The following is a 20257-nucleotide window of genomic DNA, read 5'->3' as shown; positions in this document are numbered from 1 at the left end:
TATAAATATTTTCTCGAACTAACGAACCTCCAGGTTCAATCAATCCATACAATCATATTTCAACTAATATACAGAAAACCTTAACAAATTATTTACATAATCGTCTACAAATACCATATTTTCTATTGTTGAAAATTAATTTATCATTTTTCGAGGTAGAAAAATATTAAAAACCCTAATATAAAAACAACGAACTCAAAAAAATGCTTACTACGTAATCCACTCTGAAAGGGACATCGTATACTTACTAAAATTATACACACAATATACTTAATTTTTCTAATCTATGACTGTTTCATTAGAGGGCAACGCTCTCCTCGCAAGGGAGAGAGAGATTTCGATGCTGAGAGCACCACGCTGACAAGGTGCAGGTTCGTGACTTTACCATACTTTGCATGCCTTCAAGAAATGTATTAAAGAATTTTTAGGCATACAAGGTTTCCTCACGATGTTTTCCTTTACTGTTGGAACAAGTGATAATTATTTCTAATACACACATAACTTCGAAAAGTCATTGGTGTGTTGACTCGGATTCGAACCGTCGACCACTTGCGTGATAGGTGAAGCTTAGACCACTCGACTAGCACTGTGAGGTTTGCTACGCACACATTCGGTACAGCATTAATTGGCCTAACCAGGTGGCAAAACCGAATATGTGAAGCTGAACCAAATCGGCACAAGCCAAAGAACAAGTCGGTTTTGTTGTTCGATATATTTTACCGAACCGAACGTGCCGAACGAATATGTGTGTAGCAAGCTTAATTTACAATATTTCAGCTAACTTATATGTATTTATATCCAAAAATACACTACTGGCCGCGCCACAGGGGCAGTAAATAATAAAATTTCTATATAAAGCTATATTATAATATATTATTATGTTTTTATAAAGCTAATTTATATATCCGGGTCATGATTATGTATGTTCCTAATACCAAGGAATTCGTCGTCAATCGTCTGTAAGGTCGCATTACAGCCTTTGGACAGTTTCTTTGAACACCTCCAGGTGGTCTTCATCGTCTTTCTATTGACAGCCCAGGCGCTATACGTGAATCTCCTATGAGTCAGTATCCTGCAAGTCCTGCCGCTTCGTTGTACGGTTGTAAAGAAAACGCCGTTGAAAAAATCTGAAATAAAATTATTTAAATATTATTTAGATTGTAGGACTTTGTTTATAGTGTCCAAATATGTGCACAATACACAGGAACACTCTCTCTTCACTCTCGTAGCCCGGAGGGACGGATAACGTCACGACCAGTGAGGGGTCAGGCGCAGAACCAACGGCTTTACGTGCTCTCCGAGGCATGGAGCTCTATGACCTCAACTTCCTGACTCCGGGCAATCTCTGAAAGATACACTACTGACAAAGGCCGTCAAGTTAATAAACCAAACCTAAACCCAATAAATTTCTAATATTGCCACAATAAGTTTTACTTATTGTACACTGGATGCATAAAACAACCAGTCCAGTACTGGTTGTTTTATGCATCCAGTGATATAAATATGTGATGTAGATATAACAGTAAGCGTCTATTTTTTAGGATTATCTTATTGACAATTCACTGACGGATTGTGAATTATCGAATAAAAATAAAAACGATACTAATTTTCACAAGTTTTATTTAGTACAATAAATCACTTAAAATTATATTATTGTTTAACTCTTAAGATAATTTCCACTGAAGCAAAATACAAATACAATCATTAGGGTAATACCTACATAACTTTGTTAACATAGTCACCTAGATAAGTGCCAGTAGGTACATACTATTTAGCCAGTACATAGTATATTTCTTGGACTGTCTTATATAAAAACTAGATGACCTGGCAAACGTTGTTTTGCCATATAATTAAAAAAAAATTGGCCACCATCTATATGCTCACAAAATTTCATGAGAATTGGTCAAGCCGTTCCGGAGGTGTACGGTAACTGACATTGTGACATGGAAATTTTATATATAAGATACACCATCTGACAATTTATTTAACAACTAAAACTGTAAACAATTATAACAAATTTTTACCATCTTATAATCTACTAGCTGACCCGCGCAACTTCGCTTGCGTCACATAAGAGAGAATTGGTCATAATTTTACCCGTTTTTGTAACATTTTTCGTTGCTACTGTGCTCCTAATGGCCGTAGCGTAATGTTATATAGCTTAAAGCCTTCCTTGATAAGTGGGCTATTTAACACTGAAAGATTTTTTCAAATCGGACCAGTAGTTCCTCTAATTAGCGCGTTCAAACAAACAAACTCTTCAGCTTTATAATATTAGTATAGATAATTCTCACCTTTACCGGGAGAAACTTTAAAAAAAAATCATAAAGGCTACTTGCGACGTCGTTAGCGCAGCGTTTGGCAACACTCGTCCCATAAAAGCCCTTATCGGTAGTCATACAAAAAAAAAAACAAGACAGTTTTATAGAGTACACTTATTCGGCTATGACAGCTGAAAATAACTCATTCAAAATCAAATCAAGTTAAAATAAAATTGTGATTAGCTTACAAAAGTCTTATCAATTTTGTTAACATGCCTAGCATTGTTTTTTTAAATTGATGTTCGTCAAAGCTTGATTTAAAGCAAGTGGATTTTCAGTATTTTTGAAAATGACGTTAGTCAAACTTGGTCTTTTTAGAGGCGCGAAAAGATAAGTTAAAGTTACTATTCACGATATCTCGATACTGACGAACGGTTGTTGCCTTATTCGAGTATTTATCTAATTCAGGCCACTTGTTATACATGTCAAACATTCGGGCAAGGCTTAAACTACCATCTAAATATAATCGGTTTGATGATTTGCGGCAGTACTGCGAATCGACTGGAACAAATGTATTCACGTGTGCGCGCACTGATTCTACCATTTCAGCATCGATTATTTTTCTATGATTGCTGTTACGCCCTCTCATGTCTCGTATGACAGACGTACCATCATATTTATGCCAAGCAGTTCTTGTCACTCTTTCAGAAATACTCAATGTGTTCAAAAACATGGGCTTGCAAACATGAATTTTCTCTACAGTCTCATTTTCTGTATTTAATCTCGGTAAAAAGTATTTATACGTATATTGCCTATTGCGGTTTAATTTTCTTCGGTATGTTCTTAGAGTGTCTTGTTGTTTGGTGTGTTTAGCAATATATAGCCACTGCTTTTCCCGGTCACCTAGTTGCCAAAATTTTGTAAAAATTTCTTTACGTTCTGATTCCGAAATGTTAGTATTGCATTTAAGTCTACAGCGGCAGGGAGGGCCTAATGTTTTAGCTTCAACAATGTTACCTTTCCTTGAATAGTACGATTTACCTTCATTTAAGAGTTTCTTTCTCCTTACATCAATCCATTGTTCTTGGTTTCGAGGTCTTTTTTTTCTTGTTGTTAATAAGGGCCTAGGTGCCGAGGACGATTGATCTTTAGTGTCAAATTCATCTTTGTCATGTAGGCAGCAAAACGCATCCTCACATTTTGCATGTGTATTATTTGTGGATGGGACAGGTGTATTTGCTGTAACGGGTGACACGCAATCGGTTTCTGTTTTAATAATAAATGAAGAGCGGCCATTTAAATCCTTGAAAATTTGTGTCTCCGTCGCTGGGGGGTCAATGTCCTGACCATGAGAACTTATCGACGATGGGCAATAAACAGAAAACGGCGTTATTGTATCTGGTGACATCAAAGGGTCTTCTTCAATGACGTCATTCGGCGAGGACATATTTGCATGGTTGAATACGGCTTCTTCTTCAAGAAGTAGTGGCGACGAACATCGTTCTGATAAAGAAAATAAAAAAATGTTATTAAAGTTGTGGATTACTGGAATAATACTAATACTAGGCAAATTTAGTTTATGCATATTCCGTTGCACATTTAAGTTTCGTATAATAATTAGAATTATACATTTGGTATGTGTAGGTATTAGGTAGGTATGATTTTACACCCAACGGTGACACAGCCCTCCAATAACTCTGTTAGAAAAGGAGTATCGAACAAAGGTCACTGACCTCTAGTAAAACAATAAAAAACACATCTTTTTTTATTAAAAATATAATTGTTTGGTATCCAGACATGAGAGGGTATCAAGCCTTTTTTGAAGACTTTTTCATACAAAATTTCACATAAACATCTTATTAGGTTCATGGTTATGTTCTCCTACTTTAATGATCCTATTATAAGTAATGTTTGTAGTAGCTTGACATTTACGGGACTTTTTCTTTGAACACCGCCAGAGGGCTTTTTCTCCACAGTCGTACACACAGCTGTAGGTAAAGCCTTGGAAACATAGGAGCCTACAGCCCCGCCATATTACATATTTCGGACGTGAAAACCTTCGTATACCTGAAAGAGAAAATTTAAATTAGGCACCCAAAACTTCGACTGCCTCCATAGCACAGTAGTTAAGGTCACCACCAGGTTAAATACTCCACACGAAAACCTTTCTACAATCTTCAAACTGAATATACTTTATAAGACGTTATTTACTTTTCTATTTCCTTACAACATGTACGAGGTAAATAAGTGGAGCGCGAGACAACTTCCGCGAATAGGATTACTACATTTTAAAAGCCTTGCCTTACCTTTATTGCTTTAAAGTTAAACATCGTGAAAGCTTTGAATAGTTTGTGTTCAAACTTTTTCGCTCAAAGCTATTTTCCAATTGATTGAAAGTGGGGCTTGCTACCCACTTATTTTGATAAATTAATCGGCATAAATAAAAACCGAATATGTGTAGATGAATCCGATCGGCACAAGCCGAACAAGTGAGTCGAGTCGGTTTTGTTCTTCGATAAATATTGCCGAACCGAGCGTGCCGAACCGAATATGTGTGACAAACCGGATTAAACATAGATAAATTAATCCAGGAATACCTTGCGTTTCTTAGTAAGACAGTCAATTGTTTTTTTTTCTCTTCTGTTGCCCTTAAAAAGTTCTAAGGTATAAATAAAACACAGTTTTAACTTTTATAATATTCTTTATACACATACACGATGAAATCTATAATGATAGCATACCACATTCAGAACAGACTACAACAATATTTGAACAATTACAATTATTATGAAGACAACAATAATAACTCTTATTTCATTGAGACTGTTTCCTTCAATAAATAATAAATATTTTTCAACAAAAAAGTATAAAAATCTTTGACCAATAGCTCGATTCTTTATTGACAACTGGCTAGATATCGAGAAATTTTGTATAAAAATCTGATCAGCGCCTCAAGCGGACGTCGTAGGAACTATTTTGGCAGTACATTTTAAATGTCAAACTTTCGATACTCGATAGTACCGTCTGAAGATAATCTCACTACTGATCTTATCTTGTCAACCTTTATATAACTAAAATGGCACTGGAATAAACTATCTGTATATCTTTAAAGCTGTAACACAATTATCAATGATCTTACCTTTCAATTAGAGAAAGCCTATTTCAGTTAGGTTCAACTATGATACTAATATTAGTTGCCTAATATCTAAAATATTAGTCCCTTACCGAAGATTACTTACTTAACACGACCACTAAGCGCATAGTCAGCTATATACGAGTACTTTGAAGTCGTTATTATAAAGACCAATTAACAACCCAAGTATATACACTCTCAAAGTCATCGAAATAAAAACATTTATTCTCCATTTCAGAATTAAACGAAAAATATTCTTAAAATAGAAGTAAGCCGTACAAAGTCTTATACTTTTCCTTAAGACTTAAAAACAAAACACTCGAAGTATTTTTGTACTTTTTAAGCCGGTATTATAAACATAACTGGTAAAAAAATTGTGATGATTTTGTATCGCGAGGTTATTGGCTATAAATACCGAAAAATATAAGTTATAGGAGAGGAAGACTAACGTGATGCGTTTCAATATTAAATAGTACCAGTAACCTTATAAAAAAATAACAGCTAGTACCTTACTGTATAAAATATATAAGAAATAAATAAAGAAGCTGCTACTAAAATATACTTACAATTTAATACAATTTATCTACCCTATAGTTGGATTCCAAAAGACCTGGATAAAAAAAATGTTAACAAAAGACTTATTGAAGCACCTACAACAACAATTATTTCACAGAAATTCTCTACATTGTACAGACACCTTCAATAATACGAAACATTAGGATTGAGCGTTTTATCTACATATCGTTTCAAATCAGCTAAATATATATTAACATCGGTCCTGTTCGGGAGCACATAGCCTTTATTAGAAAGGACTTCCAACACACATCGAGAAGTCAATCGTCTATTTATACGAAAAAGATCATCAATCTCTTTTTTTACCTCACTTTTGAGGTTCGGCGGGGCATTTGCTATGGCTTGACAATTATGGCCTAAACCACTCCTATACAAAGATGCTCCTTGGCTATCAGCTGGATAGTGAATGTATACCCCAGATTGACACTGCTGCCCTCTATATTTCACTTTATTACACCTATAATAACAATTTATATCCCCAGAAACCAAAACGTTTCGAAACGAATAGCTCCAAGTGTTTTCTATTCTGATTGTTTCTTCTGCAAGTCTTGCATCACTGAATGTATGTTCCAGTCTCCATTTCCTATCTATCTTTTGCTTTCGTTTTGAAACTTCGGGACACGCCGCTGGTACTAGAAAGTAACCTGAAATAAAATTAAGGTTTGAAATTGATTTGCCGTTTATTTTATAAAATAAATATTTTACAATTTGTCAAGTACTACCATGCAGGTAATAACACGCCGTCTCGCTCGTTTCTGAGTAAATAATAAGAGACAGCTAGATATTTCTTATCTGTATAAGCTTTACTTGTAAATTTTAAAATTTGTGGAAAACAAAACAATTAAAATCATTTTAACGTCAAATAATTTATTTACAAACCAGATAACCATTTTCAACTAAAACAATTCCAGCTAGTTTCTTTAAATACAACAAAATAAGTTTAGTGAATATAAATTTAACAATGAATATTTAAGACCATTATTTCCCCAGTAATGGACGGAACGTTAAAACATTGCATTCATTCAAAACATTTAAGACTGAGATGTTCAAATTCAAATACCACAAGTTCAATTCAAATGCCACTATGCGGTCATCCATCTATGGAATGACCGCGCCAAGGTTTAACCCACAGATCGTTTACCGACTGGTGAGCGCAACTGGCTATGGGCGCCTCAGTCTATCACGAACAATCTTCTCAAGTATGATTATGCTTATTCTTGAAAGCAATAATAATATTATCTACCAGGTGTACTTTAACTTTGCATTGGCACGAGTGGGCTCGGGAACACCTCCAGACTGTCCTGGCACCAGCTGAATATATGTAACTGTAGGTGAAACCCATGTGGCTTAATATTCTCTTACCGCGGCGAAGTATGAACTCTGCATCTAGAAATAGGTAATTTTATATTTAAGTCTTAATATTGAATTAGGGATTGGAAGAAGGTGTAATTTTATGCATGTTTGTATTGGACTATGAAAAACGTTATTGTGTCCATTTGACTACGATATAGAATGTCTTTTCCAAAAATAAAACTTCTTTTTAAACACAACTCCCGCACGTAGAATTGCTCTTGTGTCGCGGGGAACTTTTACAAACATACAAACAACGGACACAAAGTACAACCAAACTCGATTTTTTTTGTGGATTGCACAAATAATTGTTCCGTGTGAGAACGAACCCACGTCCTCCCGCTGCCATACTAGCGGTGTAGCGACCAAATCCGTTGCGCCATAGAGGCAGTTAAGCCAAACTATAAAAATAAACAAAGAATCTAGAATTTTCTGCCAAATAGGACGGGACGCGACGCAAGACTCGTTGCGTCGCGTCTCAATGTTGGACGCAAATATCTTACCATTAGTTTGTTTTGATCGCATTCTATTAAGTGTATTGTTTAAACTAATATTAAAAGAACATTACAAGTTAACCAATTTTATTTAATAACCTTACGATTTATAATTATTATAAAAATAATTGACGTTTTATGAAACAGTTTATAAGTACAGCTAATTTATAGCTAGGTAACGTTAACATTTATCTTTATAACTAATAAGTATCGTTTAACAGTTTGTTACATAACTAAAGTAAATCATTTACAATAGTCACATCTTATCGTATACTTATAGCCATTACTAAACGTTTATAGACTGGTTCATGACGAAAAATGCGTAATAATTTATCAGTGTCATCATGCTAGAACAGAGAAATAGATATAAACTCGTAGAACCTTACATATTCAACTGATGATACGTTGGTGCGAAGGCCAGACTTAATAAGCTACGATGCATTTTTCGACAGATACGAACTGTGGCTCGCTTCACTATTGACCGGATAGGTATCGAAAAAACTGTATACTGTAGCATGATTCTCTACAAGTGAAACCATTAAGTATCGAGAGTTTGACATTTAAACAATACTGCCAAAATAGTTTCTACGACGCCCGCTAGAGATGCTAAACAGATTGTCATACAAATTTTTTCGATAGCTAGCCGGTTGTCGGTAGTTGATAGTGGTAGAGAATCGCGGTACTTAGAGCTAGGAAAAGGTTCGTTTACGATTTTTCTCTATTCTATTCTGACACGGAGTAGGTAGTATCGGATAAGCATAACTAATATTCGTGTAACATAGTTTGAGGAACATTTTATAACGGATATAATTGTGATAATAAGCTAACGAAATTTCAACGATTTTTCGATATGTTACGATCGAAATTTCGATAATTATACTAAGGCCTCTGCCCCATTTGGGAACCCTATCTGCATTCACGGACACATCAATATCTTATTATTTTTATAAAACATACAAATGAAACAATTAACTACATGATACATTGAAAAATATCGTACAAAATTTATCAATGAAGAATATCCTAGTCTAGTAACAAATACTATTTATATTCCTATGAAACAAACGATCACATAACATGGAATTACTTTGACAATATTATAACTAATGCCTTCATTATTAATAAAAAAATATTTATATTACATAACAAGTATTTTTTGTATTATACCAATAGTGCTTGGCCCGACCCTTAACAAAGCAGTTGGAAAACGACCGGTACACCACAGATATTTCGCATTTAGTCTATAAATGTTACAGCTACAACCTCTCCCATAAATTAGAAATAAAAATTAAACCCATTAATGTCCTATTGCTGGGCAAGGGTATCTTTCTGGAATAAGGGATTCGTTAGGCCTTAAGTCCACCACGCTGGCCAAGTGCAGGTTGGGGACTTTGCATACAATCAAGTACTGTTCTTAAGAACTCTAAGGCTGCATCACGATGTTTTTGTTCACCATTGGAACAGGTGACAATTATTTCTAATATTCACATAACATCGAAGAATCATTGGTATGTTGCCTCGGGTACCTGCTCTCGACCACTTGCGTGGGAGGCGCAACTGAAACTACTCAGCTATCACTGCTCTCTTACAAAGTATATTTAAAAAAAGCTAAAATATACACATTTTTGGTATACACACCCATCAAAATACATTTGCTACGATTACGGCAAACTATACTGTCTTAACAAACTTTCTTTCATATAACTGGACTGCTTAGCTTTATGGGTGTGATTGTTCTTTATAGACACGATTTGACCGTCAACTGTCTTCACAGTGACCTTGCACCCTCGGGAGTAGTGCTTGGAACATCTCCACACCTTACTGGAAATGCCAGTATGCTTCAGACTGTAGGTATTCCCTCCAAAACTTAAAAATTTGGTGCCGCGAGGAGCTGTCACGATAGTTAACTCTGTAAAGAAAACGTTTTTTTTAATGTTTTTATATAGATAAAAATCATGCCCTTTTCCCATATTTGTAGGAAGAGACCAGATCTTTGGTCTCTACCTATATTACGAGTATATATATCAGCTACATTATAAAGTTGATATAATGTAGGTAGAGACCGAAGCACGCCTTTTGGTACGATCCTTATTCCCTTGCCTTATTCACCATTTTGTTATACAGGACCGCGGTTGCGAGTACTACGCACCTGACCAAATTTTTATCTGAAGTTTGTTTTTTTTATATTTGGCAAAAAACCTTTATAGAAGAAATGTTTAAATTTTTTAAGGTACACTTAACTAAGGTCAGGGTTTCCCATCGTCGTCATCAATCATCATCAATAATAACTTAGTCGAGAGATTATTCAACGTTGTCAACAGAATGTTCAAGACCTCAATATTTTTATTGAGTTGATTGGCGATGAAAAAATCGGCTCATATGCAAAAGTATTCTGACTTATTTTTAACTTTTGTAGCTGTTTGTTTTCTTTTAAGTGCTCTTCTATACATTTAAGTTTTTTTTTCTTAGAAGGACAATATTTGTTCTTTATGTTTAAACAATAAAACTCATAGTACACTAATTCATGTTTTTAATACAAAGGTAACAGACACATGTTTCAATTTATTGCAATAGTTTGTTCTTCACTTAAACCTAAAGACATAAATTTCACAATAATATTTACAATAGCGCCGTAACTCAAAATAATATTTTATTCAGAATCGACGAATAACGTTCATCGTACCGCTAGTATATATTATTTAAAAATATGGTATTTTTAAGTCAAGTTCGATGTATTTTGTTACATACCTAGCGCTATAATGTAAATCATGCCTACATACATTTTATTTCATTCACATCCATACATCTTGTACAGAAAAAAAAGTCAAATTACAATTTTTCCGTCAGCGCAAAGAAGTCCACATTATTGGCATCTTCATAGTTATAACTAAGAGTTCTGGGTGGACTATGCGTATGATGATTTAATACACGAACTATCTCGTTGCCGATGGTGATAAGATGAGCGTTGCAGCCATGCACGCTGTGAGTCGAGCATCGCCAATGTATTTTTGTTGACATGTCGCTGTTCCTATAACGCTTCATTGAGAACCGGTAACCGTCTATGACTATTAACCAATTGCCTCGATGTGACCTGGCCACCTTGTATGGTGGTATTTCTGAAAGAAAAAATCGATCTTTAAAAAAATACATGGTTAAAAAGTAATTTATTTTTGGCGGTAAGTTTCATTTACTGTTATAAGAGTGAAGGCTAGTATGATTAATGGATCGAATAATCTATAAGGTAAATAAACAAGGTGTGTTTAAAAATATCTGTACAATATCTACATGTTAAGCTAACTGCTACTTACCCGGATGTTATGAAACTAGGACTAAAAGTTGACTTTTATATGAAAAAGGGATGTAATACCATTATTAGAAAAATATTCTAGCAGATTACATTTTCATTGGGTTAGCTATGAATTATTAATCAAAACGCCGAAATTCTTCATCGACTCTGTAATTCTTTAAAAAAATTGTTCTTGAAGAAATTATTTTTATTGATTTCTGTCGTCAAATATGCTTGACGTAGGTATTAATCTACAAGCACACACACTCTGACATCCTAAAAGGACAGTTTTAAAGTCATCACATTAAACTGCAGTCAACATATTTCAGTAGGTAGCCAAAGCCAGTTATGCTCACCGATCGGTAAACGATCTGTGGGTTAAGCGACTCTTGGTGCGGTCATTCCGTAGATGGGTGACCGCATACTGGTACTTGAACTGGGCGTCTCCGTGCTTCGGACGGCACGTTAAATATCGGTCCCGGTTGTTGTCAATCAAGATAACAGGCGGCGTGAACAACTTTGACACTAGGTTGACCTCTAACCATATGGCAAGCAAGTAGGTAGTACACACATTTATTTACACAATTTATCAAAATTATACCTTCTACTCAAAACTCAGGGCCTAACCCTTTCCCTATTAAGAGAGGAGAACCTTGCCCAGCAGAGGTACAGTAAAGAATTCTATTTATTAACTTATAAACCTTCTACATAAATACATTGATAAAAACAAACAGACACACAAAACAACAATTTCTATCAGCTACGAAAAAAAGTCCACATTCTTTACACTCTCATAGGTATATCTCAAATCATCCGGCGGTTGGTGATTGTGGTTATTCACTACACGAACAATCTCGTTTCCAAAAGTGTTGACAAAAGCATTGCAGCCGCGAACGGTGTGGGTAGAACATTGCCAGCGAACTTTCCTGTAAATGTTTTTGTTCTTCGTACGTATCATTGAGAACCGGTACCCGTTTATTACTATTAGCCAGTTGCCTCTAAGTGATCTTACTACTTTGTATGGCGGGATTTCTGAAAATAATACTTGGGTTTTAATATTAGGTAATAATATAAAAGGAACTAAGTCTTCTATAGTCTAACAAGTTAGTAGTTTACCTTATGCAATTTTATAAAGCTGAAGAGTTTGTTTCTTTGTTTGTTTGCCTGAGCGCGCTAATCTCGGGAACTACTGGTGCGAATTGAAGAATTATTTTACTGTAAGATAGCCCATTTATCAAGGAAGGCTTCAGGCTATATATCATCACGCTACAACCAATAGGAGCTAAGTACTAGTAAAAAATGTTACAAAAACGGGGAAAATTTTACCCATTCTCTCTTATGTGATGCAAGCGAAGTTGCGCGGGTCATCTAGTATTACATAAGAAAGTGATACCTTAATTGGTGAGTTTATAAAATGAAACTATAAGGAATATTTTATATCACATATTTATTCACGAGCTGCTTATTATAATTGCATCTAATTCATACAGACTAATTAAATGCACTGTCTGACCAGTCAAAAATATTAATACGCCACTAAAAATATTACTGCAGGAACTTAATACTGAAGGAAAACATTATGTACTAACCTGTGAGATCTTTATAACAACCTAAAGGAACATAAATCAATTCTTACTATTGTCCCTACTTCTTAAAAATAAGTTCAAGTCATCCCAATTTTCATGATCAAAAGTAATCTTGGGCATATATGTATATAATCCTTTTATTATGTTTTACTAAAAAAATAACGAAGACATATGGAGTTGAACAGTATCTTTTATAGTAGAGTACGTCTTTAGCTCCAACTAACTAACTTTAATGCTTTCTTACTAACTATCTTACTAATTAACCCTAGAAAGATAGTCTGCGTAAAATGTACCTATGCATGCGTTTGCGAAATATCGCTCTATCTTTCTTAATATCGCGGACATTTTACTGGTCACTGGGGGCTACTGTATGGCGTATGTGTCAATAAGGTAAGTTGCACCGATTTTGAAATATAACGACGAGCGTGAGTCAATTTTACGCATGAGTATCTTTTCACTACTATACAATATGATTATCTTTCTAGGGTTAACGAGCTCAAAAGCTCGATTCTCTACTACTATTGACTACCGACAACCGGCTAGCTATCGAAAAATTTTACACGAAAATCTGTTTAGCGCCTCTACCGGGCTACGTAAGAACTATTTTGGCAGTACATTTTAAATGTCAATTTCTCGATACACGTCAGTACAGACTATATTATTTTATTGATTAGTTATACATTGTTTTGTCATTTTCACTCATATACACTTTTAATACAGATTGAGAGTGACCACGGTATAACTAACCAGAGCTTAAACGACGTTTATTAGTAAGACAGTCTACCATAAATATGTTTATTAATCTTCTTAGAAGAAAGTGGTGGATCATGTGTATGGATATTTTTAATATAGACTATTTCGTTAGAAACAGTGTAAAGAGCTGCAGTGCATCCGAAGACGGTATGCGTGGAACATTGCCAACGCATTTTCTGAAACTCATGGAAACTTTTCTTCTTTCTCATGGAGAACCGATAGCCGCCCACGACGATGATCCAGTTCCCTTTGTATGACTTTACTAGTTCATATGGTGGTATTTCTGAAAAAAAATCAATATCAATAGCAATATCGTATATGTATATGAAATGTCTATGTCACAATGTTAGTCACCGTTCTCCTCCGAAACGGCTTGACTGATTCTCATGAAATTTTATGAGCATATTGAGTAGGTATGAGAATCGGCTAGCATCTATTTTTTATACCCCTTAGTGATATAAATTTAACCCATTAATGTCCCACTGCTGGGCAAGGGTCTCCTCCCGTAATGAGGGAGGGGTTAGGCCTTGAGTCCACCACGCTGGCCAAGTGCGGGTTGGGGACTTTGCATGCCCTCAATAAATGTGTTAAACAAATTTTAGGCATGCAAGGTTTCCTCACCATGTTTTCCGTCACCGTTGGAGCATGTGATAATTATTTCTAATACACACATAACTTCTAAAAGTCATTGGTGTGTTGCCTCGGGTTCGAACCTGCGACCACTCGCGTGGGAGGTGTCAACTTATACCACTCGGCTAAAGTGATACTATTTTTTTTTTATTTATATTGCACAACAACGTTTGCCGGATCAGCTAGTTAATTAATAAAATAATACAAGCAGCTGAGAGAGAAGTTCTCCTCTTGCAGGACTCAACCTTGTCAAAAGGTTAACCACTAACCATACAATAAAAAAAGGGAGTAAAACGCATAAAATACAGAAAACGTATTTTATTTTGTGTGTTTTCAGTTGAATCGATAACAAAATTGACTATTGATAACATCTATAAATACACATAGGTACTGGAACGCAATGTACGCAATTAACTTTGATATACATTTTAGGAAACTCGCCCTAAACACTTTTGTTGTGCCGCATGCAATAAAGACGTATAATCAGACTTTAAACATCTATTAGTGGTAGATCACACCAATCTTCGCGAGAAATCGAACTTCTTTAACATTGTGCCGCTGTAATTAAATAACAAATGAATTGGACAACTTACGCAGGTTTATTTGATTCCAAACAAGCAGAGCTTATACTATGGTAACCAACTGATAAACATACTTATATACCTCTATATACATCTAATATATAAAATTCTCGCGTCACAGTTTTCGTTGCCATACTCCTCCAAAACGGCTTGACCGATTCTCATGAAATTTGGTGAGCATATTGAGTAGGCCTGAGAATCGGCCAAAATCTATTTTTCACACCCCTAAGTGAAACTATATTTTTTTTAATTTATATGGCAAAACAACGTTTGCCGGGTCAGTTAGTACTTATATATTATAGATAAATCGTTGACCAAAATTTGAGTTACTATTTTTTTAACACTCTTGGGCATAAAAATATGTTTTATTCATAAGCAGTACAGTCCAAAGAAGGAGGTAAATGATCATGTATATTATTTAACATAACTATTTCTCCTCTGTAAGTATAAACCTTTGCTCTGCAACCGTAGCAACTATGTGTGGAACACCTCCACAAGACTCTCTGTCCTATTTTAAGGTCGTTTTTCTTCCGTTCTGAAAACCTGTAGCCGTCTACGTACATAAGCCGGTTGCCTCTTATTGATTTCACGAATTTAATTTCGTTATACTGAGCTGTGAAAACAAAAAACGATTTATAAGTGGCTAATAGTCATACTTAAAAAGAAAACTAAACGATTTCTATACGATGGGAAAAAGGTTTTAATAAAGAGACCAACAATTTATATTATAGCGCAAAACTTAGTTTATAGCGCAATATAAACTTATGGTGGCAGATTAAATTTTAATGTACTGTGTCATGTTACAAGATGTCTGTTAATGAGACAGAATGGTGAATACGCAATTACAAAAAGTAAGATCTAACTTTAATTATTAGCAATCGTATTATCATCGTATTCAGTATTTGATGTTTAAAATTATAAACTAAAAAAAGCATTAATATACAGTAAAATTTACGTGTTAATAAAACAATAGGTATATTATGTGGTAAAAATGTCTTTATTAGAAAAGTAAAACCTTAAATTAGATACATTTTAGGCTATTTGTAAAAACGTAAGAAACCCCTTATTGCTTTTTGTATTTGTGCAAAACAATAGCTCCGTTCTAGTTTATTATTTTTATTGTCATAACTAAAATAATTTCGATAAAATGCAATATTGGTTTTAAAAATAAACTAAAACATAATTTGTATTGTCTTTTTGTTTAAAAACTTAACTTATATCGATAGAAACATATTTACCCCATTTCATAAGTCAATATAAAAAGAACTTATAGAACTAAATAAAGAATCTTACTTAAAAATAACAAGTTTCCAGTATTATTTAATATACCCCCAATAGGCTTAATATCAATGTTGCAACATCTACTATCTAATACCCCAAATAAATTCTACTATATTACATGTTTTTAACCAACAAGTATAGTACCCACTACCCATTACCCATATATTTAATATCCTATCTGTTATTTTACAATAACAGTGCCTGTAATTTCCTTGAAGGCTTTAGCAAATATTTAGGGCATTTTCCGCGTGTTCTGGATTTACATTCCAAGATCTCTTGATACCAAGTTAAGGGAAGTTTGTAAGGATCATACCAAGTGGCGTTCTATGGTCTACCTTTATGGGAAAAAGGCATGATATTATGTATGTATATATATGTACCATTGTTTTAACTTGGAAATTTTGATTTACTCAGATTTTCTATCAAAGGAAAAGGAGCTTTCGGCATCTCTACATACAAGAGCATATTGTCGAAAACTACGTATTAGCACACTGCAACGCACATAAAGATATAGAGTAGTTTTAAAGCATACCAAGGCATAATTTCAGACAGTATGCGCTTGCATGTACGGCTTGATGATGATCGTTTTCATTGCCGATACCGATCATGAGAATAACAATTTAAAAAAGTAGGTAGCTTCTCAACTTTTCTAAAATTAACTAGATTCTGTTCGACCAACGCTAAGAATGCCCAAAATTATTACTTTACCCACATATCAAACAACCACCAAAAATTTTCCTACCAGAAAGTCACCCTGAAGTCTTTGAGACCAGGGGCTTAGGGTCAGAAATCCCGATTGCTTGATCCCCATGGCAGTTCCTGCATTCCCATACATAAAGAAGTAGCTGTATGCTTACTTAGTGATATGAGTTTATCAGACGAAGAGGGAGGCGGGTGGTTGTGGACATTCTTCAAGAATATGACCTGGTCGAAGACCGTGTACAGTTTAGCCTTACATCCTGAACAGTTATGGGTTGAACACCTCCATAGCATTTTGTTGTTGTGGTTTTGGCTGGTCTTTTTTCTCATGGAGAACCTGTATCCTCCAATCAGGATCAAACGATGGCTCCCTCTTAAAGACATCACGTATTCATATTCAGGTATATCTGGAAAGACACCTCGAAATTTAATAATTGTAATGTTACTCAATAAAAATATTTACTAGTAGTATTGAGAATTAAAGTCGTAATTTAAGAGGAAGGGTTAGCCGTAATAAAAGACGTTTTTGTTCTTAAATATCTATATTTTAATTTTTTTATAAATACGAGTCCCGCAATAAGATTCTCTCTGGTACTTTTACAAACATACAATCAATAGACACAAAGTACAACTAGACCCAAAACAATTATTTATGGATTGCACAAATAATTATTCTGTGTGGGAATCGAACCCACAACCTCCCGAAGCAAAAATAGCGTCATGGCGACCTAAACCGCAGCGCCACGGAGGCAGTCAAAAATATGAAAGAATATACATTAATTTTATAAATATCTTACATCAATAAGTTCTTTGGAATACAAAATACGCATTTAGCATCATAAGACTTTCTTTTTAACCCCCGACACAAAAAGAATGAGTGGGAGTGTTATAAGTTTGATATGTCTGTCTGTCGTTTTGTGTGTGTGTCTCTCTGTCTGTGGCATCATAACTCCCGAACGGATGCAGTTATCTCAATTTAGTTTTTTTGTATTGAAGGTTATTTATGTGCTAATGTTCTTAGACATGTTTGATGAAAATCGGTTGAGTTAAAAAGTTGTAGGGGGTGAAAGTGAGGGGAGGAGAGGAAATTTACTCGGATGGCGTCTCAAACAGCTTCATATGATGAGAAAGTTGGTGGTAGGAATATTAGAACGGTTTAACTAGCTAATGTATAAAAAGTATAAAATGTTAAACGGGGGTTTTAAATTTTTTAATTTAAAGTCGTTCAATGATAACATCAACAATACGAAAATTTAAACCCTTCTTCTTGGGATGATTGTGTTTATTATCTATGGAAACGATCACGTTGCTTTTTGTCATCATCTTGGCAGTACAGCGGTACTTGGTGCGGTTCGAACAGGTCCACCTGATCTTTGTGCATTTAGTCTTATCCTTCATGCGAGAGTACGTGTAGCCTTCGTGGAGAATCATCTTGTTGCGTTTGGCCGATGTCACGAAAGTTACTGAAATGAAACGAAAAATTATGTTAGTATGTACAGTCGAGTTCTATAATATGTGACCGTGTTGATGAATCAAAAATATATAGGCAATGTTAAGTTTCATAAAAATTTAAACACAATACTTTGAGTCATTGTCTGTAGTAATATTATTGATATTATGTAGTTAGTAGTTACATATTTATAATGTGACAAAATGGAAACATTTAATTTCAAGGCAAAGCTGTTTAGATTTTTGTACCAAAAAAAACCTTTTTACTTAAAAATAAAATTAAGAGATTTATTCTATAGATTTCGGATTTAGGATAGAATTTTATATAAAAAGTCCTTATCTCAGTAAGTCGTTTGAAAGTAGTTTAATTTTTAATTACATTTTTGAAAAGATTTCCGTGACACAGCACTGATATTTTCTTGACATCATTCGGTGAACGAAGTGATAAACATTATTTTCACTTTACAAGACACCACCTGTCACCACACATAATCTGTCTTTACTTATACTAATACTAATATTATAAAGGTGAAGAGTTTGTTTGTTTGAACGCGCTAATCTCAGAAACTACGGGTCCGATTTGAAAACTACTTTCAGTTTTAGATAGTCCATTTATCTAGGAAGGTTATAGGCTATATATCATCACGCTACTACCAATAGGAGCAGAGTACCAGTGAAAAATATTACAAAAACGGGGAAAATTTTGACCCATTCTCTCTTATGTGACGCAAGCGAAGTTGCGCGGGTCAGCTAGTAGTAGATAAATGTTACTATTTTGCCCGGTTTCTGAGACACACTTAGTTTCTCTATTCAATTGATTCTTACTTATTTTTCTATATGAATATATTCACAGCATATTTTTAAGATTAACAAACACCCAACTATTTAGAATTTCCATCATGAATAATAAAATATTTACAATATCTTCAATACATAGAAAAGGGCATCACGCGTCTTAAAATTTTTCCTTATTATCGTCGACCGGTATTGATAGCGTTTAAACTCATATAAAAAAAAAATGTTTGTAACAGTAAATGTGCCTCAGAAACCGGGCGTAAATGTGTCCTAAGGTATAATTTAATTCTTCGGAGGTGGTGGATGAGTATGACGATCGTCACACCAAATGATGACGTCACCAATCGTCCGTAATTTAGCCTTGCAACGATGCCGGACACGATTCGAACAAAACCATCTTACTCTTGCACTTTCAAGGTGGTCCTTAATTTTGGAAAACGTGTAGCCGTTGTACAACACCATTTGGTAACCTCTTCGTGATGTTATGAATTTGGCTAGAAAAATTAAAATGCAGTAAATTCTGATGGTTAATTATGCAACTTAAATCAAAAACTGCGTTACTCTTTGTTATTTTTTCAAGACTCCTCCCGCACTTTGTGTCGCGGGAACTTTTACAAGCATACAAACAACACAAAGTACAACCAGACACGATACAGTTATTAGTGGATCGCAATAATAATTGCTGTGTGAGAATCGAACCCACGACCTCGAGACGCAATGGTAGCGGCGTGGCGACCAAAACCACTGCGCCACGGAGCCAGTCAAATTTTGGAATTGAATTGTTAAAGCTTCTAATATTACACTTTTTAGGCATCCATCCTGCACGTTTTTCGTATCATGACAGCCTGTCGAACCCTTGATCACAGGAGAGACCAATTTCAATGTAAATCGTGCCTTTATAACCTCTGTCCGTGCGGCGATCGCGAGTCAGGCGCCCCAAAAATCAACTTCGACAACTGATGAACTGACACATCCGAGGGTATAACAATAGAATTTAAATCATCATAAGATTTTCCACATAATTATTGAAAACCAGTTTTAGAAAAAGACACAATAACTCGTAAAATTTTATTTACTAATAAAGCTATACACGCAAGGTTAAATAATCTTTATAAATAATACATTATTAGATTCAAGCAAAACATTTGCAAAAACGCATTTATTACATAATTTGTAGGTCTTTTTAGTCCGTTGTACTACTGACCCGAGCGAGGAAGCATCGCTTAGTCCATAGTTATTCAATTAGTACTAAAGCCGAGCTTCAGAGGGCACGTAAAATAACACGTACCAGTATATTTATTTAATCTGTAGTCTGCTACTGTCTTACGAATAAACGTTGTGTAAACTATGATAAGTTAGATTGTGTTTTGTGTTTGTTTCTTTTAT

The 20257-nt window shown here is 34.7% G+C and overlaps 1 protein-coding gene across 1 annotated transcript in view; it reads right to left on the bottom strand.

The window, feature by feature from the left end:
- Positions 1-1603: 1603 nt before the first annotated feature.
- LOC142976394 (uncharacterized) overlaps positions 1604-20257 on the bottom strand; it is a 292040-nt gene continuing 273386 nt past the window's right edge. Inside the window, exon 5 of the mRNA XM_076119719.1 lies at positions 1604-3764. Within this exon, the coding sequence (XP_075975834.1) occupies positions 2617-3764 (1148 nt within the window). The 3' untranslated portion in view covers positions 1604-2616. The remainder of the gene's footprint in view (positions 3765-20257) is intronic.

The sequence above is a fragment of the Anticarsia gemmatalis genome, chromosome 11 (genome assembly GCF_050436995.1).
Source record: "Anticarsia gemmatalis isolate Benzon Research Colony breed Stoneville strain chromosome 11, ilAntGemm2 primary, whole genome shotgun sequence".
NCBI classification, from domain to species: domain Eukaryota; kingdom Metazoa; phylum Arthropoda; class Insecta; order Lepidoptera; family Erebidae; genus Anticarsia; species Anticarsia gemmatalis.
The sequence above is the reverse complement of the archived record's forward strand: the minus strand, read 5'-3'. Positions and strand labels throughout refer to the sequence as shown.